This window comes from Choloepus didactylus, chromosome 7 (assembly GCF_015220235.1).
Source record: "Choloepus didactylus isolate mChoDid1 chromosome 7, mChoDid1.pri, whole genome shotgun sequence".
Taxonomy (NCBI): Eukaryota; Metazoa; Chordata; class Mammalia; order Pilosa; family Megalonychidae; genus Choloepus; species Choloepus didactylus.
This window is the reverse complement of record NC_051313.1, coordinates 63047283-63074325: the sequence shown is the minus strand read 5'-3', so window position 1 is coordinate 63074325 and position 27043 is coordinate 63047283. Positions and strand designations below refer to the sequence as shown.

The window sequence follows — 27043 nt, the reverse complement described above, 5'->3', positions numbered from 1 at the left end:
TCTGAGCCATCTCGACAGGTGAACCTGCTGCCCTCCCCTCTACGTGGGACCCGACTCCCAGGGGTGTAAATCTCCCTGGCAATGCAGAGTATGACTCCCAGTGATGAATGTGGACCCAGCATCGTGGGACTGAGAGTATCTTCTTGACCAAAAGGGGGATGCAAAATGAGACGAAATAGTTTCAGTGGCTGAGAGATTCCAAATGAAGTCGAGAGGTCACTCTGGTGGACATTCTTATGCACTATATAGATAACACCTCTTAGGCTTTAATGTATTGGAATAGCTAGAAGTAAATACCTGAAGCTACCAAACTCCAACCCAGCAGTCTGGACTCCTGAAGACAATTATATAATAATGTAGATTGCAAGGGGTGACAGTGTGATTGTGAAGACCTTGTGGATCACACCCCCTTTATCTAGTGTATGGATGAGTGGAGGAATGGGGATAAAAACTAAAGGACAAATGGGGTGGGATGGGGGGATGATTTGGGAGTTTTTTTTCACTTTTATTTTTTATTCTTGTTCTGGTTCTTTCTGATGTAAGGAAAATGTTCAGAGATAGATTGTGGTGATGAACGCATAACTATGTTATCATACTGTGGACAGTGGATTGTATATCATGGATGATCGTATGGTGTGTGAATGTATTTCAATAAAACTGAATTTAATAAAAAAAATACGGAGAAAAAAGGTTTTAAAAATAATAAAAGTGTAATTTCAACTTGTAATTTATCCTCACTTCCATAAAATGAGAGTTGGTTAATCTGAGTAAATTTTATCAATGAAGCAGTGATACACATATACGTTACCTCACAAATAAAGGCCATACTTCCTTTTCACCAAAAAAATCATTCTGCTCCCAGAAAGCTTAGTTATGAATATACTTGAAATAAAATAAGAGCCTTACCAAATCATGAACATGTGGCCCATGCTTCTAAACTTGCAGTTAACATTCTTGAAAACAATGGTTTAACAATGCTTATAAATGCTGTACTGCTTAAGGTAAAATGCAATAGTATTGATTACAAGTCAAATGCAGTCCAAATAAGTTGAATGCACACCAGAATTTAATAATCAAGACAGTGCAGCTGTTTTTCTGGAGTATGTTTCAGAGTTAGCATTATAACCCGTATATACCAATATTGCTGTGGTCTCAGTCATTTCATATTTAAGGGTCCAAAATATATTATGTTCACAAAATGGTACTGTGAATATCATCTTGTTTATTTATATTTCTTCAAAAACATTCCACCCTGATCATATACATTAATTATATCACTGAAAATAACCAGAGATTGTAATTCACAAACATACCCTCACATCTACACCAATTTTCTAACTCACTCCAAAGGCAAAGAACCGCCCTGATATAGAAATAGGCAGGTCAAGTTCTCAACCTTTGAAAACAAGTAAATATGCTCTAGTGCAGTCATTGTAGCCATGATTTGGGCTTCGTATTTAGGACATTAGATCTGAGACCTAAAGGCGGTCATACATATTGTAGTAAGCTAACTCCCATATCAAAATAAAATGCAAAAGGACCAGAGATTGTGTAATCCAACAGCACAGACCTGAAAAACTGAACACTTAGACATAACTCCTACATTTCCCTTTAAGTACAAGGTCATCGTCACACTTACAGGTTTGAGGCAGTAATCTGTATTTTATTAGTGTCTGATTAATTAAAGAGCACACTCACTACCATGAACTTGGGTCCTATGCTATAGGATTATTTTTGCCTTTCCCCCAAAGGATCATTTATTCTTGAAGTAATAGGCTTTTAAGGCACATTTTAACAAAAATCCATCATATACCCAGCTTGAAAAATGGAAGCTCCACCTTGTTACAATAATAAATATACCTAAGGATTGTGTAATTTACCAGATAGGCAAGTGTCTCTATCTTGAGGATAAATTCACATTAGAAAACCGATTCTTTGATTATTCAAAGGAAAACATTCTGTAAAAAAGTATTAGAGAATTACATTACAAGAATAACCTGTGTGTGTTAGGCTTGTTGGCAAAGATCCAACAGGGTATAGCTCTGGAAATTAGGGAAAAGCCTTCCCTGGAACCCTGGGTTCCTACCCACCCAGGTTCCTGAGTAGGAATCATGTGGAAGGGCGTTAGGGCATCTTACTGATTTTTAGAAATCTCCTTCCAAAATGCATAGACCCTTGGGAGGGCTCAAACCTTAAGCTCCAATCAGTTACCGCCTTCAATTTCAGTTACCAGCTTTGAAGGAATAAGACTTGGGGAAAGGGAAGAGAGAAGATGGAAAGGAGTCACAGACAGAAGTGAGAGAATTTCAAGGACAAGTTACTTTAGGGACATCATACATTTCGCTTGGTCCAGCTTTAATGTCCCTAGGAGGCTCTGCTAAAACAGAACAGAACAAAATTATTTTCTAATGCCCCACATGCACGCCTTAGGGCACTGACCTTTGGGATGGCCAAAGAATAATCTACTTGGAATGAATTGGAGTGGGGACAGATTTAGGAGTCTTTTAATTTCCCTGTTAGTCTAAAGTAAACGTAAGTGAAAGAATTTCAGAAACAAATGCCCAGCTAATTGTAATGCCTCCCATGGACGTCCCTTTTCCAACTGACCACTAGGGGTTTTCTGGGATGGCAATTCAGCCTTAAAGAGTGTGCTGGTGGCAAGCTGAGCTTCATGAGTTCAATCATAATGTGTGTGGGGGGGATGGAGCACATGAGGCACACTACTGCAGATGAAAAGGAAACTAAGAAGTGACAATGTGCCTGATAGGATTAAGCTCTGTGGTGGAGATCCAAGACTTGCTCCATTCACTGTGTCATGCAGCAATAAGAAAATAGCCCTGAATGAACATATTAAATGTAGCACAACAATAAGCCCATTTCACAGGGGCCAAAAATACAGAATTGTATATTGTATTTTTTAGTCTGCAGTTGCCAATCACCTACATTTGGGAAACTTTTTGGCCTCTGACATTACTTTTGCTCCTGGTGCATGTACAGAAAACCCTCCAGAAACCCTGCATTTCAGCAATATTCATTTCTCTACAATGGTCAGCAGTATTTTAGAAATCTGGTCCCAAAGGTTCTAAAAAACAGTAATGCAGCAAAAAGAAACAACCTCTCTGTATAAAGTGATTGTAGAGATGTGTGCTGAGGTAAAGAGCTTCATAAAAATTGTTGATTAGGGAAGCACTGCGACGGCTAGAAATTTTTAGATAAGTTCGGTGCTATTATTATTCTACAAAACTCCTGTTTACACCATTATAAACAGGACAGTTCTTATTGCTACTGGAGCTTGCTGCCCCAGTCTGTTCCAGCTCCACTGAAAAATGTTTTCTTTTAAATAATTGGTAGCAAATATTCCCATGTTTATAAAAAGTCACTGCCGATGTATCATTTTTTAACTTCTGATTGCCTTATGTATACAGACTACAATATGCATGTCCTTGACACCAAGTACAGAAAAAAGCTTAGAAAAGTAGTTTTATCAAAGTTCAGTTCAATGAGAAAAAAACATGAAAAAGTGCAAAATATGTACAGTTCCTGGTAGTTCTTACATGTGATTTTTCTTAATACAGACCAAAAAGTTTACATTTGTATAATGAAATTACAGTGGATTTCACTTCATTAATATACAAGTTTTTGCTTCAAAGTGCTTACTTTATTTAAAAAAGAGAAGATTGAGTGGGTTGCAGGAATATTTTTAACAGATCCATGTCATGTCAACTCCTTCCTCTTCCTGTAGTGCAACACAGTGCAGCAGCCTCATCATAAAGATCTCATTTCAAAAGATGTTGCTGCAACGTCACCTACAGCAGCACTCTAGGGGTCCCATTAGGGGTGACTCCTTTTTTCTTCTGCAGCTGATTCTGAACCTTTCGTGATTTCACCACTTTCATTCTCACCTCAAATACTTCATGGATGGCTTTCCGGAAGCAGTGAAAATTATAGTCAATAAGCCCTGGAAAAGAGAACAAAAATATCCTTATACTTGTCACAGAAATAATCTCTGCCTTTTCATGTCATGGTCAAAACTAGCAAGTAGGAGGCGGTAGAGGAGTGGCCCTAACTGAAAGTGCACAGATCCCTAGCAGATCCACAGCTGGGCTCCAGCAACTGCAGGCAGTCTTGTGACATACATTTTTTCTGAGGCAAGATTCCAGAGTATGTATCAAATTTTCAAAGATATCTGTGACGCAATCAATTTGAAGAACCACTGAACTGCACATTTTTTTATGATTTGGAATGAAGGATTTCTTACAATTCAGATACATCTTTAATGAAATATTTATTACAATTTTCTTTCCAAAAGGTGTTATTAAATTGACCCTGAGTGAGGGCAGACTCTGATGAGGAGTATGGCTGAGATTTCAAAGCCACTGTATCAATCAATATTAAAATATCTACTATATTTAAGCTAATGTCTTAAGCACTGAAACCTGATTTTAGAGGGGTAACAGTTACCCCTTGTCAACTCCAAGCCAGAAATTCAAGTCAACGACACTCCCGGCTTTTCAGTATTACATAAATTTTAAATGGAGAAATGGTGGAGGAGAATCTTTTTTGTGTTTTCAGAAATAATTTGGTGGTACGAAAATATAATAGAATAAAAGGTAATCTGAGATCTTGAGGAAATACATTGTAATGGAGTGCATTTTCATCATCACCATGAGTTTGTAAGAACATTGATAGGAACGTTAATTGTTTACACCAATCAGGACAAGGTGGTTGGTTCTATTTACTAACTTTAAACTAATTAAAATAACTAAGTTATTTTCCCACAGACGAACAATTATTTCCATCCAGTCAGGTGATGCTTCCAGAGCCCCAGCCAAAGAAAAAATTGGAATTCCAGTCAAGGAGTGAAATTCTTCAAACTAGTCATACAACTGCAAGTGCACTGGGGGTGAAATATCACCTCAGCTTCCAAGAGCAGGAAAATCTACAGGGAAGGGGCCTCTGCTGCTACTGTAACAACAGCGGACCATAATTGCAGTAAATTTAGAAGATTATTTCCTCAAGAAAAGACTAATGAGTCAAGAGAAGGAAAAATAATAGAAATAACAAAGGATCAAAAAAAAAATATGGTTTTATTCTGTGGGAATCTGGATGAGATGTGAGAATAAACTCAAAATTCTCTGCCTCTATGTGCAATAAACTGCCCTAGGAAGAAAAAGATATTTTGGCCTAAGTAAAAGAAATGGATCAATGGGAAGGGGGCAATTAAATACTAACTTGGGAAATTTCAGAGACATTCTATTAATAATTCTTGACAAACTTAACTTACTCATCTATGCATATTTTAAAACTTAACAGCAATCTTACTGCATTTGGAGTTTTAAAGGTAAAAAAGTAAAAGTTTACAACAACTTAGGTTATCAAAGAAAGTAAGCATTTATAAAATGCTTAATGAAATACTGATACTGATAGGGTTCTACGCCCAATGAGCCTAACAGCCAATCTATGACACCAGGGTTTCAAAAGGAGAAAGGGTTTATTTTTATGTGAAGCAAGGAGAACAGATAGCCTATTAGTCCAGACTGTCTTCCCAAACTGCAGTAACTGTGACAGTTTTAAAGTATCAAAAAACAGGCAGGTTTTAGGAGAATGAGTATAAAGACTAGAGATGATGAAGTTAGAGATGATCTAATTATTGAGCATGTGCAGACTGATTGCATGCTTAGTCACAGAATGTACGTAAGAAAATGGTGGCCTTAATACGATGATTGATGTGATTTTTAGTATTATAATGACGTACAAGTCACTTATAGGTTAAAGTCTAAGCTACTGCACATGTCAGGTGGGCCAATCTTGGTTAGATCCAGCTCCATCTAGTAAGGTAACTTAGGATTTGGGGAGTTAGTTCTAGGCTGACTCAAGTTCATTAATAAACATTAGGAGCTGTCTTTTGTGATCATAAGACTAATGTAAAATAGGCAAGGTGGTACAGGTGGGGCCAATCACAAGGATTTTACAGTCACAAGATACAGATTATATAGTTACACAATCATCAAAGATCAAGGCATCTAGGTTACAGTTCAATGGTTTCAGTAATTCCAGGTATTTCTTTTTGGCTATTCTACAACATACTAGAAAGTAAGGAAAAGGCATCTATATAATGATTCAGTCATCCTAATTATTTGTTAATTCTTAATTTCTCAGTTACAATACCTTTCATTAAAAGCAGTTGACAATGTAAGAACAGAAACAAGAATAGAATACACAAGACCATACACAGTTAAAGCCATCCCATGCCACATCCTGCTCTGGCTCACTGGTTCTCAACGCTGGCTGTACATTAAAACTGAGGGAACTTTTAAAAAATTAAAGCCCAGGCCTCTCTCCCAGGAATTCTATTCTAATTGATTGGCATAAGGCCCACATATCTGTCTCTTTTAACTGCCCCCCTCCCAAGGTGATTATAACAGGCAGCGAAGAGGAGAACTCTGCACCTGCTTTCAATCCTCTACTTTCTGCCAAAGCAGCCACAGAGATCATTAGTGAGAACTCAGAATGAGGCATGAGGAAGAGCTAATCAGAAAGCACTGATTATCAGCATCAATAGGACTCCAGGACACTTGAGAATCAAGCCACAACAAACAAAGCAATCAAACTACTCCACACATTTACAAGCATTAAGTTCTTTTTAAAGACAAGGAATGACAGCTAGGGTGACCAACTCATCCCAGTTTACTCAGGACTTTAGTTTTAGCACTGAAAGTCCCTGGAATCCTCTCAGTCCTGGGCAAAACCTGTTTTAACAAGTTAAAAATTATGGCATTAAACATTAAGTCTGTCCACTTACTTAGTTATAAGATTAAAAAAATTAAAACTAATACATAGATTTATAGTTTAATAAAGTCTACAAAATCTGCCTCTTATCAGAAATGAGCCCACCTATGTGTTTAAGAATGACTTACCAACGATGCACATAATAAATTCCTGCTTAAATTTATTTTCAATCACTGACTGATGTTAAAATCAGTGGGCAAAAATCTGAGGAGAAACAGGATTTGCATAGTTTGAAAGTATCCATTAACTACAAAGGGAAAGCTAATAACTTCATGGAAAAATGCCCGTTTTACAGTAACTTTATGGAAAAACACTGCTTACCCAAATGATCAAGGTTCACATCACCAGTAATAAGGCATGTCAACATCATGAATCCCCTGATATGGAGCACTGAGAAGGACACAGCATCATTTCTTTGTGGTATTTCTGACAAAAGGCATAATCTCTTTCCAATTTTGTGAAAGCATCAGACAAACCCAAATTCTACAAAATAAATGATCAGTACTCTTCAAAAGTGACAAAGTCATGAAAGACAGGAACTGTCACAGACTGGAGCAGACTAGGAAAAATAAATCAATTTGGGATTCAGAAAAAGGCTATTTGTGGAAAAACAGGTGAAATTTGAATAAGGTCTGTAGTTTGGTTGATAGTATTGTGCCAATGTTAATTTCCTGGTTTTGATAACTGGGCATGTATGTAAGATGGTAACATTAGCAGAAGCTGAATAAGGGGTATAGGAAAACTCTGTACTGTTTTTGCAAGTTTTCTGTACAAAATAAAGTTTTTTAAAAATAATCTAGTCCCATGAAAATATATTTATTCAAAGTTATATAAATTCATGTTACCTTTTCTGCCTTAGCACCCAGGAAATTTGGTACCTAACTTAGCACCTGATTATGAAAATCAACTCATTTCAGGGGCCTGGTAAAATCTATGTCCTCTCTTTCTTCAAATCCATGTTCTCAAAGATTAGTCTGAGGACTGCTGACATTAGAATCATCTGACGTGCTTATTAAAAAACAAACTCCAAGGCTCAACTCAGACCTACTGAATCAGACAGGCCTGGGAATCTATCTTTTCAACAAGCTCTTGAAGTTGCTTCTAACATGCCCTAAACTTTGGGACCAGCCACCCTAAATGGCTTTTAGGCTATAGTCGTACTTACTTTGTTGTATTACTTTTATTTTCCTTAGCTTCCAAAATCTACATGAAATATTACTCACCAATAAATTCTGGAAATAACTTTAACCAAGGGAATATGTGGAATGGTTTAAAGAAAAAAACCAGACTCCTATACATAGAATTGCCCAGGAATCTTTAGCCCTGAATTCCATAAACTGGTGGTGTGACCTCAGGAAAGGTCAAATCATCTGTAAAATGAAACAGGTATGGTCCCTCTATCTTCAAAATCCCACGAATCTATTATATGATCTGTCCTAGCTTTCAGCAAGATGAAAATAAGGAGTAAAAGATTAACACTATTTAATTAAAAGTTTTGAGGGCAAAGGACACAAAAGTCAATTTGGTTGGTAATAGCACAGGAAAATACACAGCTTCAACTAAGAAGGGAATGCAAATTTAATTACACCAGTTTTTAATTATCCATTTAATAAATGCTAATATCCCAAATTGATAAGAATGCAGAAAAAAAGACTATTTTTTTCTCTTAGCAGCAAAAACCCATAAAAATCCTTTGGTAATATGCATCAGAAGCCACAAAAACATGGATCGAAGTAATTCTACTTAAGTTTTTCCAGAGGAAATAACCAAAGACGCATGCAAAATATTTAGTACAAAGGTCATCACAGTATTATTTATAACACTGCAGTCTAGAAGCTATATAAATGTATAACAATCAAAGAATGTAACAGAATCATCGAAATGATGTAGTATAGTAAAAGAAGATATATTGAACTAAAAAGATGTCTACAATAAATAACTTATTTCATAGTTTTAAAAAATGCATATATACAGGAAAAAGGCTAGGAAGTGTATAGGAAATGTTAAGAGTGATTACCTGAATAAATGATTTATCAATAATTTTCTTTTTTGCTTATTATTTCTAAGTTTTCTAAATGCATATATTACTTTTGTGATAACAATAAAAATCTAAATTTTATTTTCATGGCAAATGAATTAGTACATTTTTCATCATATAATATCAAGAAAAAACAGGATATAAAACAATATAGACAATATGGCCCCAATTTTATTCGAAGGGAAAAAAAAAAATCCCAGAAATTCAACATGGATTTCAGCTCTAAATGGTAAAATTGAGTGGTTTTATTGTGTCCTTTATACTTTTCTAAATGCTCAAAATATTTTTATAATTAACTTGCTTATGGGGAAGAGAGGAACTATTTCAGTAAACACGGCCATTTTGCTGGAAATTTCTTTATCTCCTGAATGGATAAACCATACTGTAACTATTAGGCAAAATTCCCTGACCAGGTCAACACGCCACTATTTTCCAGTTTAGGGTTCAAGGGGGTAGGGGTGGAATAAGATCTTTTTAAGGTTAAATTGCTTTTGTTTTTAAATAAAGCTCTATTTGGTCCTAAAATTATGTAAGGTTAAGCACAATCATTTTTTCCCCATTTTTGGAAAAATGATGCCTGTGTTTTGAGTTCCTCAGGGTACAGGAAGGTTAACAGAAGTTACATACTGTCTAGCTTTCATGCTTCCTGAGGCCTGTTACATGGTTAGGACAAATGGTCGCATGATCAGAAGGTGTGGAAGCCTCCACCCTCGAGGTAGGCTTGGGGAGTTCTCTCCCTGTCAAAAGACGTGACTGCCTGGCAACAAGGCTCCAACTTGCTTCACTCACAGAAAAGCTAAGGCCCCTGGGAGAATCATTTGGTTCCACTTCTACCTTGTCCAACTGTGGGTTAAGAGGGCAGGCCTTCCCTTATCCCAGAAGTAAGACTCAAGTCTGCAAGCTGTAAGGGGCATGCTGCCATATGGACACATTCAACAAGCAATAAAGGCAGTATTACTCTAAATTGAAACAAAAAATTACCTTTTCTTTCAAAGCTTTCCTCTCGGACAAAGCAAACAAGAGCCAGGAACTTTGTCACCTCTTTTAAATAAAGAACTGTTGTATTATTTAGCTTTATAATCGCTGTTGATTCCTTGTCATAGGGGGTTCCTGCTCCATCTTCTTTGAGACTAAATGGGGACAGAAACCAAAATGTGTTTGACTATTGAGAAAGAATTAGAAATTATAACCCAGTGACAGAGACCAACTTTAACACAGAATGATGATGATAACGATAAGTAGCTGACACTTACAGTGCCTTTCAGCAAAAGATCTCAGAAACACACAATCACAAGAATACACATACTGTATGACAGCCCCTTTTCTACTGAGACCACGAGTGGCTGTTGCGGAAGGAGGGCAACTCTCCAGGCAACTGAGGAACACAGGTGAGGGGCGGAGGTTAGTTCTTCCCCCTTGCATGGACCACAGGGGTTTCTTGTTTTCTCATAATAGAATAACCAGGATGTCAAAGGCATCATCTGATGAAAGAAAAAAGGGCTAAAGAACAGTTCCAAATCAAAGGAGCCTGAAGAGACATAACAGCCAAATGATGGACTAGATCCTACATGGGGGGGAAATTGCTATAAAAGATAGAACTGGGACCACTAGTAAAATATGAATGGGGACTAAAATATTTGATAATATAGAAATGTAACCATGCTAAATTTGCTGATTAAATATGGCAAATAGGTAAAAATTAGTGAATCCCAGCAAAAGGAATACGGGAATTCATTGTACTATTCTTTCTATAGATTTGCAATGGTAAAAAAGAAGTTTATATTTTAAATATACTGGTCTATTTAAGGTAACAAATGGTCTGCAGACACAGATGACCTCAGTTTGAATTCTAGCTCTCTTAATATGTGAGCTTGTACAAGTTGCATAACTTCTTTGATCCTCAATTTCCTCATTTGCATATTAAGAGTAATTAGTTTTGTAATGAGAATTAAATAAGATTTATAGCACTGAGCACAGTGCCAAAAACATAGAAAATGCACAATGAATGTTACCTGCTATGATTATTATTATTACCTTAATCATCAAAACTGGACCCTCTGAAGACAATGATGTAATCACAGAATAAAGTATCATTCCTCACAGGTAAAGGAGCACTTCCCTATACCTTTTCCCCTGATTTGAAGCTGTAAATAAATTTTCTGATTTATCTTTACTTTCTAATTTATGAATAACTGACCAGAAATTTGGCCCTATAAGAATTGGTTCTGAACCTTATTAATGCAGCACAATAATTTAGCTGGTGCTAAACCATATCATTTTTGCCTAATAAGAGATAGCAATGGCAGGCTTCATTCCAAATCCTAACCACCCATTATCCACTGTCTGGCCCAAGAATCCTCTAAGCTGGGTATTTAGAAAACTGAAGCTGGGGAACAATAGGGTAACTTGCTAAAGCTGAAGAATGGCATAGAGCCGGGACTCAAACTGCATCCATCTAATTGCAGAGTCAATGCTCTTAATATTGTGAATGTCATTTTCCATAATGGGACAGGGTGGCAAGCCAGATTTAATGAAAAGCCTGAATTGTAGAGTATTTTAAAGGAAATGAGGGTTTCTACCTTTGAGAGTATTTTAAACTGGCTTATAGACGACTACTGAAAAACAACACGGAAGTTAGTTTTTAAAAAGAGGATTCAGCCCACTATAACCTACGAAAACCTTAAAAAAATCTTTTAGAAATGTTAGATCTCAGGTGTCAAAGATGCTTTAACAGAATTCTAAACTTCCTTAGCACTTTTTTAACCTACTGCTTTTTAGACTGAATTTTGCTTGCCCTGAGAGCAATAAATTGAAATATTAAAAAAATTTTACCCAATGAAAAAATTTGCATTTAAAATTTCCAAGTTAATACAATATTATATAGATACAATACTATTTATTAACACATTAAGTTTAAAAACTCAGGAAAGTTCTTAGGCGATATTAAATGGAAAAAAAAACAGGATATAAAATTAAATATACAAAATGATTTCATTATCCTTAAAATTACACACACATAAAAGAACAAAATATATAAAAATGTTAATTGTGACTGTCTCTAGGTAGTGAGATTATGGGTTATCTACTACTTAAGTTTTCATCCACAAAGCAATGCAAACATATGAAGACAGAACATATTTTAAAGTGTGTATTATCTGTGTGTGTATAAAGCTGATCAGCCACAGCAGAACCTCAGCTGAGATTCCTGAGCAGAACCCCTGAGGAATCAGGTCACCTGCTTCTCGGGTCTGCAGTCTCCACCGAGCAGATGCTACAGGGCCACCTGCTTCCTCCACTGCCTAATGAGGGCCACAGGCTCTGGCAGACAATCCCGCCCCCTGCAGGTTACCTGGGCTGGCTCACAAATGATGAAACAAATGATGAAACCCCGGAGCCAAAGCCCTACCTGTGACCCAGACTGGTTCTTACTGAACCCAGTGAGTTTTCAGGAACACTGCACTGTACCGCAGGAAAACAATCTCACAGCAAAGCTCAGCTTCTTCCTCCTCCCAACACCCTCCCTCCCCATGTTTATTTTAGCTTGGCAAAAAAGTAACTCTGATTAACATCATTTACATGAACAACTTACCACTCCTAATTACCCTATGGCACAATAATGATTATGCACATCATTAAATATGTGGCAGATTAATTGTATTGTTTATTGTATTTGATTACAACAGTAATCTAGACTATAATCAGGGTACATTCAGCTTTCAAGACTATTTCAAGGTCATTCACTGTTTAAATTAATAGAATACTACAGAGTAGTAATCTTGGAAAATAAGGTCTATCTCTAAAGCCAGATGGTAGTGATGACGATGACGATGATGATGATAATGACCACCATAATGGCAACTACTTTAATCCAAGGTCTACCAGATGAAAGCATATTATGAAGCTAATGATGTTTCTGATGTTTCATCCTCACTACAATCCTGTGAGGTATGTTATCACTTTTTTCTGTTTCATAAGGAAGAGAAAAAAGCCCCTTGAGGTTAAATGACTAGCTTATGGTCACAGTTAGGGCAGGGATTCACACCCAAATCTGCTGGTCTTTCCTCTTGGTCAAATGATGGAGGAAGGGCACAAAGTAGCGAACAAAAAAGAAATGGGCACGTGGGCTTCATAGCTGAGTATGACTTTCATATTTTGAATGACACCCTGGATTAGCAAGGTCACTGCACATATATTAAACATTCACTTTAAAGGGTTAAAAAAAGTATGTTGTACAAAATATGCACATAACCTACAACCACACACATGTGTACATGTAAGGCAGAGTTAAAAAGAGAATCTAAACTGAGTGGGAAAAGAATTTTCATACAATGGAGAGAGACACAGAAAGAGAATTGTCAGCAAAAAATGAAAGAGGAAGATTGTGAGGCTATGCAAGGCAGGTCACAGCCAGTAAGTAAAAAGAAAGAGGAACAAAAGGAACAAGAACTCAGGGTTAACTTTTTAAGGGAGAATTTACAGAACTTTTCCCTCATCAAGGATGTAAGATCCAACGTAACACACAGCAACACCTGGACATCTTAATAAGATAGACTACACTAGTTCACACCCATTCATACTGTGTAACACGCATTTAGCGTATTTATAATTACATAGACATGTTTCTATATCTACGAACAATTTTCCCCACTCCTTGTTTATATTATTTTAATGTACATCAATTTGTTTTCTAAAAATGCAAGAAAAGCAAATAAAAAATGATAATAAAGAGATAATGTTGCTTAATTTTATGATTCTCTGCTGCCCATAATAGAAGAAAATCAAAAGTATATTTAATAATAGCCCAGCACTTATTTCCTGTAACAAAAGATGACAACTGTTGTAATTTGAGATATTTATTCATAGTACAAAAGTATATGACATCATGATATGTTAACAGATTTTTCAGCAGAAGCACCAAGAATCAAGTAGACCTAAGTTCAAATCCTGGTTTCATCCTTTTTTGGTAGCGTGAGAAACTTAACCACTCTGAGTGTCAGTTTCCCCATCTATAAAATGGGGATAGTAATTCCTGTTTCATGGAATAGTCAAGAATTAAATGACGTAATACATGCAATGAACATCCATAACTGTTATTACCGTTGCATGCTAAACAGTATTGTTATTTATAGGTCTTAGTCATTTAAAATAAAAGTATTAAAATCAAATAAGTGGTAATAAATAGCCAAGAATTGTCTAGAACAACTGTTTGGGGGACATCCATGACATACTTTGTACAACAGTCTGGAATGGGTGGAACAGCTAAGTTGGCAGTGAACTGTAAGTAAAGCTCCCAAACCACGGAGCCTAGCGCCCCTCCTCCACTGGCACAGCAGGCTGAGTTGTAACACTTCCCTGTGGGAAAAAGAAACTGTCTCTACCAGGAGCAAGGGACAGTAGCTCACCAAGCCCCAAGTATGGTTTTAATTAACAAATCTGGACTACTGAACACAAGCTACGAGCACAGATAAACCAGAAATAAGCAGGAAAGAAACCCTGAGGTCTCTCCTGGCAGAGAGGAGGCAGGGCTGACAGAAAATAATAATAATAATAATAATATTAAATGAATAAAAGCAGAGGCTTTTAGAGTCGGCCAAGCTCAGAATTCTAGACAAGGGCTATGCCTCAAGAAAAGGGGATTTGTTTTGTTTTGTTTTGTTTTGTTTTTAATTATTTTAAGCACTTTATTAGAGAAAGCCTCAGACATTTTCAATGGTCAGTGCTGACCCAGGCAAGCGTGGAGTTAAGATAGGTCTGAGAGACAAAGTAAAGAGTCAAGTGAAGGAGATAATTCCCCAAAGGGCATATCTTCCCCAAGAAAAAGGGGTAGGGCTCAGCTCAAGTGGTTGCCCTCCCTCACGGAATTCAGACCCCAGTGCCGGGGTGGGGGTGGAGTGAACAAAAACAGCTTAAGCTTGGCTTCTGACTCACCCTCGGCCCCTGGCAGGGACAGGGTCTACTGAGAATTAAAGCATCTCTTTATGCCAGTGGAAGCTGGGGGCTGACAAGCGCCACCTGCTGGGCAGGATAGGAAAAGCACCGAGTCTAGAAGCCTCATAGGAAAGTCTGGCAACCTGCTCAGTCTCATCCTCAAAGAAACTTGACACTGATTACACCCTCCCTCCTGAGACCTGGGCCTTTCTGGTCTGCAAAAATCGATCATATCTGGATGGACACTCAAAAAAAAAAAAAAAAAAAAAAAAAAAGTTCCATAAAGGCAGGGCAAGAACCAGAATAATAAGAGCTGAAAAATCCTCACCAGTTAAACAAAAGCCATGCTGGAGGTCTGGAATAAGTTGAACTGAACACCAAAGAACAGGTAGAGAACAATGCCAACCAACAAGAAAACCCTAGGTAAAATAGTGAAAATGACCTCTTATCGAGGAACCAGATGCCTAGACACCAACAAAAATTACAAGTCACACAAGGAAAAATGAAGGTATATCCCAGTCAAAGGAATAAACTTACACTTCAAATGAGATACAAGAGTTGAAACAACTAATTAAAGATGTTCAAACAAACATGCTAAATCAATTCAAAATTCAAATCCAAAAGTTGAGAGAGGGATATGGCAAAAGAGATGAAGCATATAAAGATAAAAGTTTGAAAAAACAAATGGGGTAATGAAGGTGTCAGGGATTAATTTTGGTGATGAATGTATAGCTATGTAATGGTACTGTGAACAATCGAATGTACGATTTGTTTTGTATGCGTGGTGTGTGAATATATGTCAATAAAATGAATATAAAAAAATGGAAGAACTTATGGAAATGAAAGGCACAATAGAAGAGATGAAAAACACACAGGAGACTTACAACAGCAGATTTGAAGGGGGAAAAGGAAGTATTACTGAACTAGAGGACAAGACATCTGAAATCCTACACACAAAAGAACAGATAGGGAATAGAATGGAAAAATACGAGCAGGGTCTCAGGGAATTGAATGACACATGAAGCACATGCATATACATGTCACGGGTGTCCCAGAAGAAGGGAAGGGAAAAGGGGCAAAAAGAATGGAGGAAATAAACACTGAAAATTTCCCATCTCTCATGAAAGACAAAATTACAGATCTAAGAACTGCAGCATACTCCAAACAGAACAGCTCCAAATAGATCTACTCCAAGACACTCACTAATCAGATTGTCAAATGTCAAAGACAAACATAGAATTCTGAAAACAGCAAGAGAAAAATGACCCATCACATATAAGGCAAGCTCAATAAGACTATGCAGATTTCCTAGCAGAAACCATAGAGGTGAGAAGACAGTGGTATGACATATTTAAGATACTGAAAGAGAAAAACTGCCAACCAAGAATTCTGTATCTGACAAATTGTCTTTCAAAAATGAGGGAGAGTTTAAAATATTTTCAGACAAACAGACACTGAGGGAGTTTGTGAACAAGAGACCTACTTTACAAGACATACCAAAGGGAGCACAAAGGGAGCACTCCAGGCAGATAGGAAAAGACAAGAGCGAAAGAATTGGAGAAGAGTGTAGAAATGAAGACTATCAGTAAGGGTGAGAGAGAGAGAGAGAGAGAGAGAGAGAGAGAGAGAGAGAGAGAGAGAATTACTACCATGTACTAACATTAATGAGTGAACCATGAGAGTTAAAGTTGAGAACACAGGTTATCAGGAGACATAAAGAGGGTAAGACTGGGCATTTGATGCTGAAGGAGTAAAGAACATTCAACAGGATTCATTGTCAAGATCCAGAAATGGATAGCACAATACTCCCTGAAGGTAGCACAATATTCTAAGTACACAGAAAAAAGCTGAGTGTAAGTATGGCTGAAAGAGGAAGGCTAGGGGCTTGTATGACACCAAAAGTAAAGATAGAGGATAAGGACTGGGACTGTCTAACCAAGCGAAACCTAGAGTGGACAATGATGGTGATTAAACGTACAAATATGAGTTTTTCATGAAGGAGAACAAATCAATGTCAACACTGCAAGGTGTTGAAAATGGGATGGTATATGGAAAAATACAATCAAAGTTAATTAGAGTCTACAGTTAACAGAAAAATTATAATATACTTTCATGAAATGTAACAAAGGCAATATACTAAAGCTAAATGTCAATGAGAGGGTGACATAAGGGAGGGATATGGGATTCTTGGTGGTGGTGTTGTTTCTCCTTTATTTCATTTCATTTTATTTTTTTATTGTTTTATTCATTTTTTCCCCTCTTCTTTCTTTGCAGAAGAAATGGAAATGTCCTCATAAAGACTGTAGCGGTGAATGCATAACTATATGATTATACCAGGAACCCTTGATTGTTTACTTAGGACAGACTGAATAGTGTGTGAACAAAACAGTTTAAAAGAAAGATAAAACTGCTGGACAAAATGTGGAGGGATGTACTTGTTCACGGTCAGTGGGAAAGTAGAATGGTACAGCCTCTCTGGAGGGCAGTGTGGTGGTTCCACAGGAGGCTAAGTACAGGGTTGCTATATGATCCTGCAACCCCATTATTAGGTATATATTCAGAAGAACTGAAAACTGGGACAAATGGACATTTGCAAACTTCTGTATATGGCGGCAGTATTCACTAGTTGCAATGGATGGAGGTGGCCTAAGGGTACATCGATTGACGAACAGAAGGGCGAACTGTGGTGCATATATACAGTGGAATATTGAGCGGCAGCAAGAAGGAATGAAGTTGTGAGGCATGCAACTAGGTGAATGAACCTTGAGGACAGTATGTTGAGTGAAATAAGCCTGAAATGAAAAGACTAACATTATAACACCTCATAATATGGACTAAATATCAGGTGCAAACTCTAGAGAATTGAATTTGAGAGCATAGGTTATCAGGGGAAGACTTATTGTAAAGGTTCCTAGATTGTAAGCTCTTACAGCCGTTACATGTATTCCTGAGTTGTTACAGTTATTTCTAAATTTTGAGATGCTGAGCCCTTTGTGTATAACCTGGTTATCCCCTGGAACTTCAGGAATCTGTGTGACACCTGAGACTCAGAGCTAAAGTTCTACAGCAATGAAAGTCAGCATTATCCCATACAGCAACCGTTAAAGAAGCTGAAAAAGAGATCAGACTTTGATTAGAGATATGAATAAGCTGATCTGGTTAGGACTAAGGCAAATTGGACTAAAGGGTCAAGGATGATACTGATGGTGTTTTAAAACTTCAACTTCTGTGTGAGACCAAAGGAAGAGATATTTATTTGATGGAAAATTTATATTTTCTGTAGCACACTACATAAATTAACTTGTATGGTCAGTTTATACAAACACCATAATTACACAGAACATTGAATAGGGAGTGAGATCTTGTTGGTTTGTACAGGTTAGTGTGATGCCTTGATACATCCCAGAGTAATTTGGGCAGAGAATAAAAAAGTATTTGCAAAGCCCCCTTGGGCTGGGGGAAAACATGGAAGTATTAAACTTCCCAACCTGGGGAATTCCTGATATTCTCACAAGCATTGGGGACTACCAATTTAATAGGTCAATCCTCAATCTTGGGGTTTGCCCTTATGAAATCTATTCCTGCAAAGGAGAAGCTAAACCTACTGATAACTGTGCCTAAGAGTCACCCCCAGAGAACCTCTTTTGTTGCTCAGACGTGGCCTCTCTCTCTAAGCCAACTCTGCAGGTAAACTCACTTCCCTCCTCCCTATGTGGGACATGACTACCAGGGGTGTAAATCTCCCTGGCAACATTGGATATGACTCCGGGGATGAGCCTGGACCTGGGATCGTGGGATTGAGAAAGCCCTTTTGGTTTTTAGTGTATTAAAATAGCTAGATGGAAATATCTGAAACTGTTGAACTATAATCCAGTAGCCTTGATTCCTAAAGATGACTGTATAACTATACAGCTTTTACGATGTGGCTGTGTAATTGTGAAAACCTTGCGATTGACCTTCCCTTTATCCAGTGGTATGGAAAGATAAATAATAATGACAAAAATGAACAAATAATGGGGGGGGGGGATAAAGGGTATGGATGTTTTGGGTGTTTTTATTTTTATTCTTATTTTTATTGGGGGGGAATGAAAATGTTCAAAAATTGTGGTGATGAATGCACAAGTATATGATGATACTGTGAACCACTGACTGTACACTTTGGATGATTAATCTGGTGTGTGACTATTTCTCAATAACACTGCATTAAAAAATCAAATAAGTAAATGTAAAATGTCTCAAGGTTATGAAGGAGAAATATGGCTTGACTCTGGCCTTCAAAAATATTTTACTTACCCATAAATACAAGAGATGTCGATAACCACATCTATCATATCACAGCAGAGTTCATATGTTTGCATGTCCACTGGGGTACTATCAGTTGCAATATAAATTTTGCTGACAACGTCAAAGAGAAATGCCTTTTCAATTCCAGAATTCTGAAATAAAAAGATGCTGCCTTAACATGACAGCCAATTTCAGACCATATATCATAGTTATATAAAATCATATGCCATCCTCAATGTAAAACAGGGACAAGCAAAAGTCACTAAAAATTTAAGTTGCATCATTTCATTACTGTTTCAAGTTCACTGTCATAATCTCCTTTATAATAGAACTGCATCACAAACAAAAAGCAGAAATATCACAAATTATTTGTTTTAGATAAAGTGGGCAGGGTTTCCTAACTCAGAGATGTTCCTGTGGTTAGGAAAAGGTCAAATAACAACACTAATCTGCATAGTACTATAAATTAAAAAAGTGAATTTTACTAGCTAAAATTAAAAGACAAATTTTAAAAATCTAAGCAAACCAAAATGGTGTTGTAACAGAGTGAATTTGAGTTTAATTAACAGTCTCTTAACACAGCCCTGCCTCAACTGCAGCTCTGCAGAACATGCCTGGAGCTCATAGTTTATAGGACTCATTCAGCACATCATTTTCATGGTGTGAAATATACTAAAATACATATATTCAACAACATATGTTTTATTGCCAAAACCAAGTTTTATGCTCCCTACTTGTGGTAGGGCTCTATTAATATTGAATGACCACCCATGACTTGAATAAACATTCTAATTATAGCTGTGAAGGACAGGAATCTGTTTTTGAGTGAAATTTTAAAGAATCTGTAAGAATAATCTTCAAAAGCAACTTAAAATGACTGAAATGCTGTAAGAGCAGGCAAAAATGAGATCTTTTTCACTCTTGAAATGTTATTCTTGAATTGTGCAAATAGATAATAGGACTGTATTATCTACTTACTGAGATAAAGATATTCAGCAAATTCTCCAGGGTTGGGAGTTGTGGAATCAGTTTCTGAACCACTTTGCTAAAAGCTTCAAATATTGAATGATCATATATGCTTGTCAGATAAAAGCTGAAAGAGGAAACAATATTTCATCACGCTTCCTTTTGACTGAACAGATTGCTTAGACCATGTCATAATACCTGTCTTCTGTAGCTGCAGTTCTAACACACATGTCCTACCCCCCTCCAGAATTCAAAACGACCTCAGTAAAAAATGAACATGGCTTACCAAGCCATCCCTCCTCCGTATGTAAGAACTGTGCAAATTCCTGGCTGTTGACTGGATGGACTGGGAAGTTTAAAGAGTGAGTCCACACCAAATCACCTTTACACACTCCTCTTGGTTTTCCAGTTAGTAAATGCTATATTATTGACATCAAAGCACCTAGTTTATTTTCCAATTTGCAAAATGAATGATGCATAAACCACCCAATTAAAAATAATGGAGAAGTGCTTTTTCTTTGTGGGTATATCTTTTTGAAATTTTTTTCAGAATACCCTACTGAAGTGTACATTATGTATGTTTCTTATTTCAAGGGAGAACCTTAGCTTTGACCATATATAAAAGGGAAACACACACACACTGCTTTCACCAGACTAGAATTAGCACACACAGAGCCTGCTTTTCCCAAATCCTACCCTAATGTCTACAGCACAAAACAGGGTAAACAAGATAAATTACTGCCCGTGCTGAGCCAGCTGTGGTGACTTTGGACACCAAACCTGTTTTTTTCTATTACTATGTTCCCTAAGTGGCTCCTGTTCTCACCTGAGGTGAATTTTTTCTAGTCCAGCATCTGCAAGGTCATCATTTGCCCTCTGGTGAATATCTCTTTGGGTTTCAATTTTGTGGTCATCTGAGAGGCCGTCCACTTTATGAATAAATACCTCAAAGTTGATGTCAGTGTTGACTTTGTAGGCTCGGGTCACTGTGAGGTGGAGCCTGGCCAGGGCTTCCATGTAATCGTCCTAGGAACAAAGGCTCAGCCATTAGACGCCTGGAACCTTCTATGTTCCCTTCCACATATACCCTTAATCTCTGGAAACTACGTAGGTTCAACCCCCAAAAATATTTTGCAAAAGGCCAAATAAGAGTTGGTTCCAGAGAATTCAAGTTTAAACAGTTAAGTTTTGTAAAAAAAAAAAAAAGAAGAAGAAGAAAAAGAAAGGCTAGTGGAATATAGCCATAGGTAGCTGTAACTTAAGTCGATGATGGTCATCAAGATCAGAGTTACGGGCCTCAATGTGGTTTGTCAAGAATCTGGGTTTCTTCCTAATTGGGTTTCATGAAGAGAAACTGATCCACCACCTAGGACCTTCCCAGGGATAAGATTCCTCCCAGCTTTTCAAGTGTCCTGGTGGACTGTGATGAACAATGAGAGATATGGCGACATGATACAGGTCAAGAGGAAGATGGGGAAAGAGTCAGGAGGAAAAACTGGGAGAAATCGCTGGTCTAAGGCAGAGGTCAGCAAACCATGGCCCACGGTTCAAATGTGGCCCACCACCTGTTTTTTTGTAAATGAAGTTTTATTAGAACCCAGCCACATACATTTGTTTACGTGTTGTCTAAGGCTGCTTTCATGCTACCACAGCAAAGTTGAGTGATTAACCTCTGTGAAAACTCCTGAGAGAGTAGAGCCTGCAAAGCTTAAAATATTTACCTTCTGGCTCTTAACAGAAAAACTTTGCCAGTCCTGGTCTAGAATAATTGCCCCAAATTACACAATACTACTTTTTGTCCTTCCTACAGACGATACAAACACCTTTATAGTAACATAATGAACAACCCGTGCATCCATCTGTTTAAGAAATAAAAAGATTAGACACTGAAGCTGTTTTTCCCCATCCTCCCAGCCCACCTATCCTCCTAGCCACCCCCGCCCTCCAGAGACAACCACTAACCTGATACTAGCATTTATTCATACTCATCTCTCTCTATGTTTACTACCTACATTTATACCCCAAACATACAGAATTCATTTGCGTCATTTTAAAATTTATAGAAATATCAAGTTGCATATTATTTCTCATTTTGCCTTTTTCACGCAACATTACGTCAGTGAAATTCACTTATGTTGAAGTGCGTAACTCCAGTGCATAATTCCTTTTAACTGCTCTATTGTGTTACATTGTATCTGTGGTCATATCTGCCTGTTGATGGACATTCAGAATGCTTCTCATTATGTGTTAGACAATGTTCACGTCAACCGTCTCATGCACACATCTTTGGGCCCGTTTGTGAGTTTTCTAGGCCTTACCCTATAAGGGATGCATTTGCCAGCTTATGGGCATCAGCACTTTCATCTTGACTAGATAGTAAGAGAGCCTGAGGCTCCAGACCCTCACCAACACCTGGTGGTCTCAGATCTAATTTTTGCCAATTTGAAGGCATGAACAGCTTTTACAGGAAAAAAAAAAAAAAAAAGGAAAGGGACTGAAATTATTTTAAAATTAAAAGTTAAAAGAAAAGGATTTGTAAGATAAAGGGCTTTTCATCCCGTTATCACTCTAAACCTGTGCAAATGCAGAAAACCAAAATAATGGAATATTTTGGGGGGCATTCTACTATTGCCCAAAATAAATTAATAAAACCTTATACTTAATCTCTAATTAAATCAAAACATTAAAGATACTAATAGAAAACTATGAAGAGAGAAAAACAGCAAATGGCGTCTTTCTCATCCTTCACACACTAAAGAGAGGTTTAAAATGAAAGGCAAAAATATCGGACCCTGGAGCCAACAGGTCAGGGGCTTAGAAGTAAAAATGCTTGATTAAATGATTTGCAGCACTTTTTCAATACCTTAAAATATCTCAAATAAAAACTAACGTTTTATTGTTTGGTTCCACATAAATGAAGTTTAGAAAAGACAAACTCATCTATAGTCACAGAGAGTAGATCGGTGGTGGCCTGGGCCTGGGTCTGGGGGACTATCTGAGAAAAAGCAAAAAGGGAACCTTTCGGGGTTGTGAAAACCATCTACACCCCATTATGGAGGTAGTTACATGGTGTATGCATTTGTTGAAACTCATTAAACTGTACACTTTAAAATGGCTACATTTGATTGTATGCAAATCACACCTCAAAAAAAAAAAATCCCAAACATGTTATTGCTTATATCTTTAACTGAAGAGGGAGTTAAAGGGGCATGTCTGTGAGCAAAACAAACCAATGGCAAGAGAGCATCACAATCTCCAACTATTTGAAATTTCTACTCTATCTCCCTGCGAAGTATATAAAATCATACGTATGGTCTGGTTACCAACTAAGTGATGAAGCAGTATATAGCTACAAGGGCTAAAAAATGGCATTTAAAAGAAGAAAAAATAAATATTTACTACAGGAATGGTGGATAAACGTTCCCATTTGAAATGTATTTATTTTCTTCCACAACAAATAAAAATAAAGGAAAAACATGGTGCCTAGTCTCTCCTCCACAATTAGATCCAGGAATTATCGGCAGGTCTTACAATCACCAACACAGGCCAAGTCAAAACTCTCTTTTGGACCTAAGGCACATGTGAAACGGCTTCAAGGGACCGGGGTGGGGGGGAGGGGGGGTGTGTTCTGTGGGCTCTGTGAGGGCAAGAGGTGGGAATCGGGAGACACGAGGAGCAGGGGGAGGGGTCATACATTTAGCTCATAAGAAATCACCAGATACTTTCATTCTCCTTTATTTCACAGCATTCTGTGAAGACACTAACTCCTTGGCAATATATTTATCTGGCAATCCTATGATTGTGAGAAATTTACAAAGAAAAAAACAAGATGCCAGAATAGAGCACTTCTTAGAAATAAAGGAAATGCCACTAAAGTGCTCCTGAGACACTCTTCTAAAGTTGTTTTATTTTTTTATTTTTAGTGCTTGTAATCATACCACATGGAAATTCCTGCAAACATGACTTTTTATAGCCTGCTTCCAACAGAAAAGTATACTAGACTGGCTCTGAAATGGCTTATTTTTTATTTTTTGGTAAAGGAAGATCTCAAAATTTTTTTCCTACCTTTTTTAAAAGTGTACCTTAAAAAAATGAATTTCTCATACCTTCTCATTACCTTTCTCTGCTCTATAGCTAAAAAAACAGAAAGCAGCAAAACACAATAACCAACCCAAACTCAAGGTCTGCTTTTCATGTTCAGGTAAAATTAAAATTACAGCTGCAATTTAAAAATAGGCAAGTTCACCTACTGTATAAGCCATATTAAATATTGGCTTACATTTGTATAAGCTTACATATTACCTATTACATATTATAAACCATATTACAAACACCTGAGATAAGTTTGCATTGGAAATTTGATATCCACAAATGCAAACTGCTATGTAAGCACGACATGGTATGTAAGTAAGTACTTAATTAAGCCACTGTCTTGAAATGATTAACAATCTGGTTGGAATCTACTTACCCATGGGTAGGGCTGCTACTGCTATCTAGCTGAACAGCTACAGAAACAGCGGCAGCGTGACTTAGGGAGAAAAGTGGAGCCTAGAAGAGACAGATGAGCATGAAGCTCCCCAGAGCCCCGCTGCAGCAGTGCACACCTGGGCACACCCCTCAAGCTCCAAACTCCCTCATTTATGGTGCCATCAGACCTGAGGCAGAAAGATAGGGGATACTGCTAAGGCCACAGAGGGGCTAGAAAACAGGTCAGGATAAGTGGGATGACCAATAAAGCAGCTTCTGATGGCAGGCCCTGGACCGGGAGCATGCACTCTGCAAGCACACCTCACACTTTCCTGGATGGGCCCATGGGAAGAGAGTGAACTGCTGCAGAGCCAGGAGATTTTGCAGATCAGGCATTTGATTTCAAGTTTCCCCCTAGACTCTCACAAGAAGGAAGGAACCTCTTCTAACCTTATGGCCATGCTCCCACAGCTATGCAGGAAATATAGAGTGCAGTCACTTGGAACTGAAAGGCTTAGATGAAACTTTCCTAATGGCAGGCACCTAGACTCCTGAATGAATTTTTTATCTTCTCAGGCATGAGCAGTTTCTCCAAAAATGGTTTTTCAAGCAGGAGCTCAGAACCATTTTTACTAACCGTCTTCATAACCTTCCTCTGTAACTCCACTGGTGCTCCTGGAAGGGCCAGCAGCTGGGCAACCTGGGTTTAGCCCATGCCTGTAGGACCTGTTGCCTTCTATTCCCCCCAGCTGCAAAAGAGACTCCTCAGAAATGCATCAGGCTGGGACATACATCACGGACATTTTCCAAGAGTAGACTTTCAAGGGCGTCAATGTCCCAATCCTGCTACAGGCACTCTTTCCTAGAGCAGAGGTGCCTGAGATGCACTTGTGGTATGCCTATCCTTTTCCCAACCCCCCTCACACAGTCAGCCCTGCTCACACTTTATGGAAGGAAGACAAACTCCTCAGCCAACTGGAATCTTACCCCTGTCCATGGTGGCTGGCTTACCAAAAATCCAGGGTAGAAAGAGACAATCCAAAATGCTGATATGAATAGTGATAAAGTGAATCACTCTAATGACTGGGTAATAAGACTCTTTACAAGGCAAGGGGTTCCCAATTCTTTGCTTCTAATGAAGTTGAAGGGCCCCTAATCAGGATATGTGTTGATAAATACTAAAAATAAATTTTTGTGACAGAAAACAGGGTAATTTGGGGGATATAACCTGGAAGGAGTTTAGACAATTGAGTGAATGCTATGACAAAGCTCACCCCACATCCACCTCATTTACATGAACAAGGTTTCTCAGTGCTTAAAATCTATAAAAACAAAACAAAACAAAACAAAACTAGAATTTATGCAAAACCCTGTCTTATTTGGGCATGGATGGGTGAATTAAGTGAAAAAAATATCATCTTACTCAAAGATATATCTTCCAATCAAATTTTACTTTTTATATTCAATAGTTATCTATAAAAGTACCTACTATATTTAACTATAAATACATTTAGATATATTTAATAAATTGTATACTAGTAATAGTTAGAATTTCATTAAGAAAAATTTTCATGCTTAGCACCTTATAGGAATCTTCATAGGAAATAAACTATAAAAAATACACACACACACGCACATATTTTTTGCAGAGAAGCTGTGATCTTTCATCAATATCTGCCAAGGTTACAGAAGGGGAGATGACACATATTTGCCGTCCTTGGCCTTGATGGTCCCCTCCATCTGTGAAGTTTCCTAAGTCTATGATTTGATGAGGTATAAAAAGCTCCCTAATGGTCAGCTGTTGGTCAGGGCTTGATGGAGGAAGCTTTTTCCCCTTTGTAAAGTCTGACAGCCCCCACTGAGAAACACTTGTTTTGCCAAAAAGCCTATTCCAGATTTAAAAAACAAAACCCAACCCAAACCATCAGAAATGAACTTGTTTTAATGTGGAGAGCTGCCCATACACATGGCTGAGACTCTGAGCTTTACCTGGGAGTCAATGACAAATATCAGTGCTCCTGTTCCCCTGAAGATCATCTCATAGTCAAATGTTGGGTCAAAAAAGTCAATCTGCCCTGGGAAGTCCCAAATCTGAAAATTAACAAAGGAGCTGTTGGAAACATCTTCCCGGCATATCTTGTTAGTGCTCTCCAGAAACAGGGTTTCGTTGGGAGACATTTTGTGAAAGACAACTTTCTGAATAGATGACTTGCCACTTCTCCTCAGGCCCATGAGCAAGATTCTTGGCTTCACCTCAGTGCTGAAGGGATCGCTGAAGTCCAGAACTGGAGAAACCACAAAACAAGAATGAGAGTGAGACGCATTCACAGCGGTTAATTAGAGGAGTTTCACTTCCACCTCAAATGTGATTTATGATTCACAGTCAATGCTACTCTTCCAAATACACAGAGAGCTAATTTGATCACTCAGCTCACTGAGGGGACAGCTTTTTGCTAAGTGCAAAACACTGAAAATCGGTTTCGCTAACCTCTCTCACCATCCCAGAGGGCCAGAAAAACGGTAATTCCACAGCTCAAACAGGGAATCTGGTGTGTGAAGAGTAGAGATTTC

General features: G+C 37.8%; 1 protein-coding gene across 1 annotated transcript in view; it reads right to left on the bottom strand.

Moving 5' to 3' along the window:
• Positions 1-1202: 1202 nt before the first annotated feature.
• Positions 1203-27043, bottom strand: part of RRAGD (Ras related GTP binding D) — a 51777-nt gene continuing 25936 nt past the window's right edge. The window contains exons 2-7 of the mRNA XM_037843946.1: positions 26462-26757; positions 20832-21031; positions 20018-20132; positions 19049-19191; positions 9809-9957; positions 1203-3958 (exon numbers count right to left, since the gene is read on the bottom strand). Coding sequence (XP_037699874.1) covers positions 3807-3958; positions 9809-9957; positions 19049-19191; positions 20018-20132; positions 20832-21031; positions 26462-26757 — 1055 coding nt within the window. The 3' untranslated portion in view covers positions 1203-3806. The remainder of the gene's footprint in view (positions 3959-9808; positions 9958-19048; positions 19192-20017; positions 20133-20831; positions 21032-26461; positions 26758-27043) is intronic.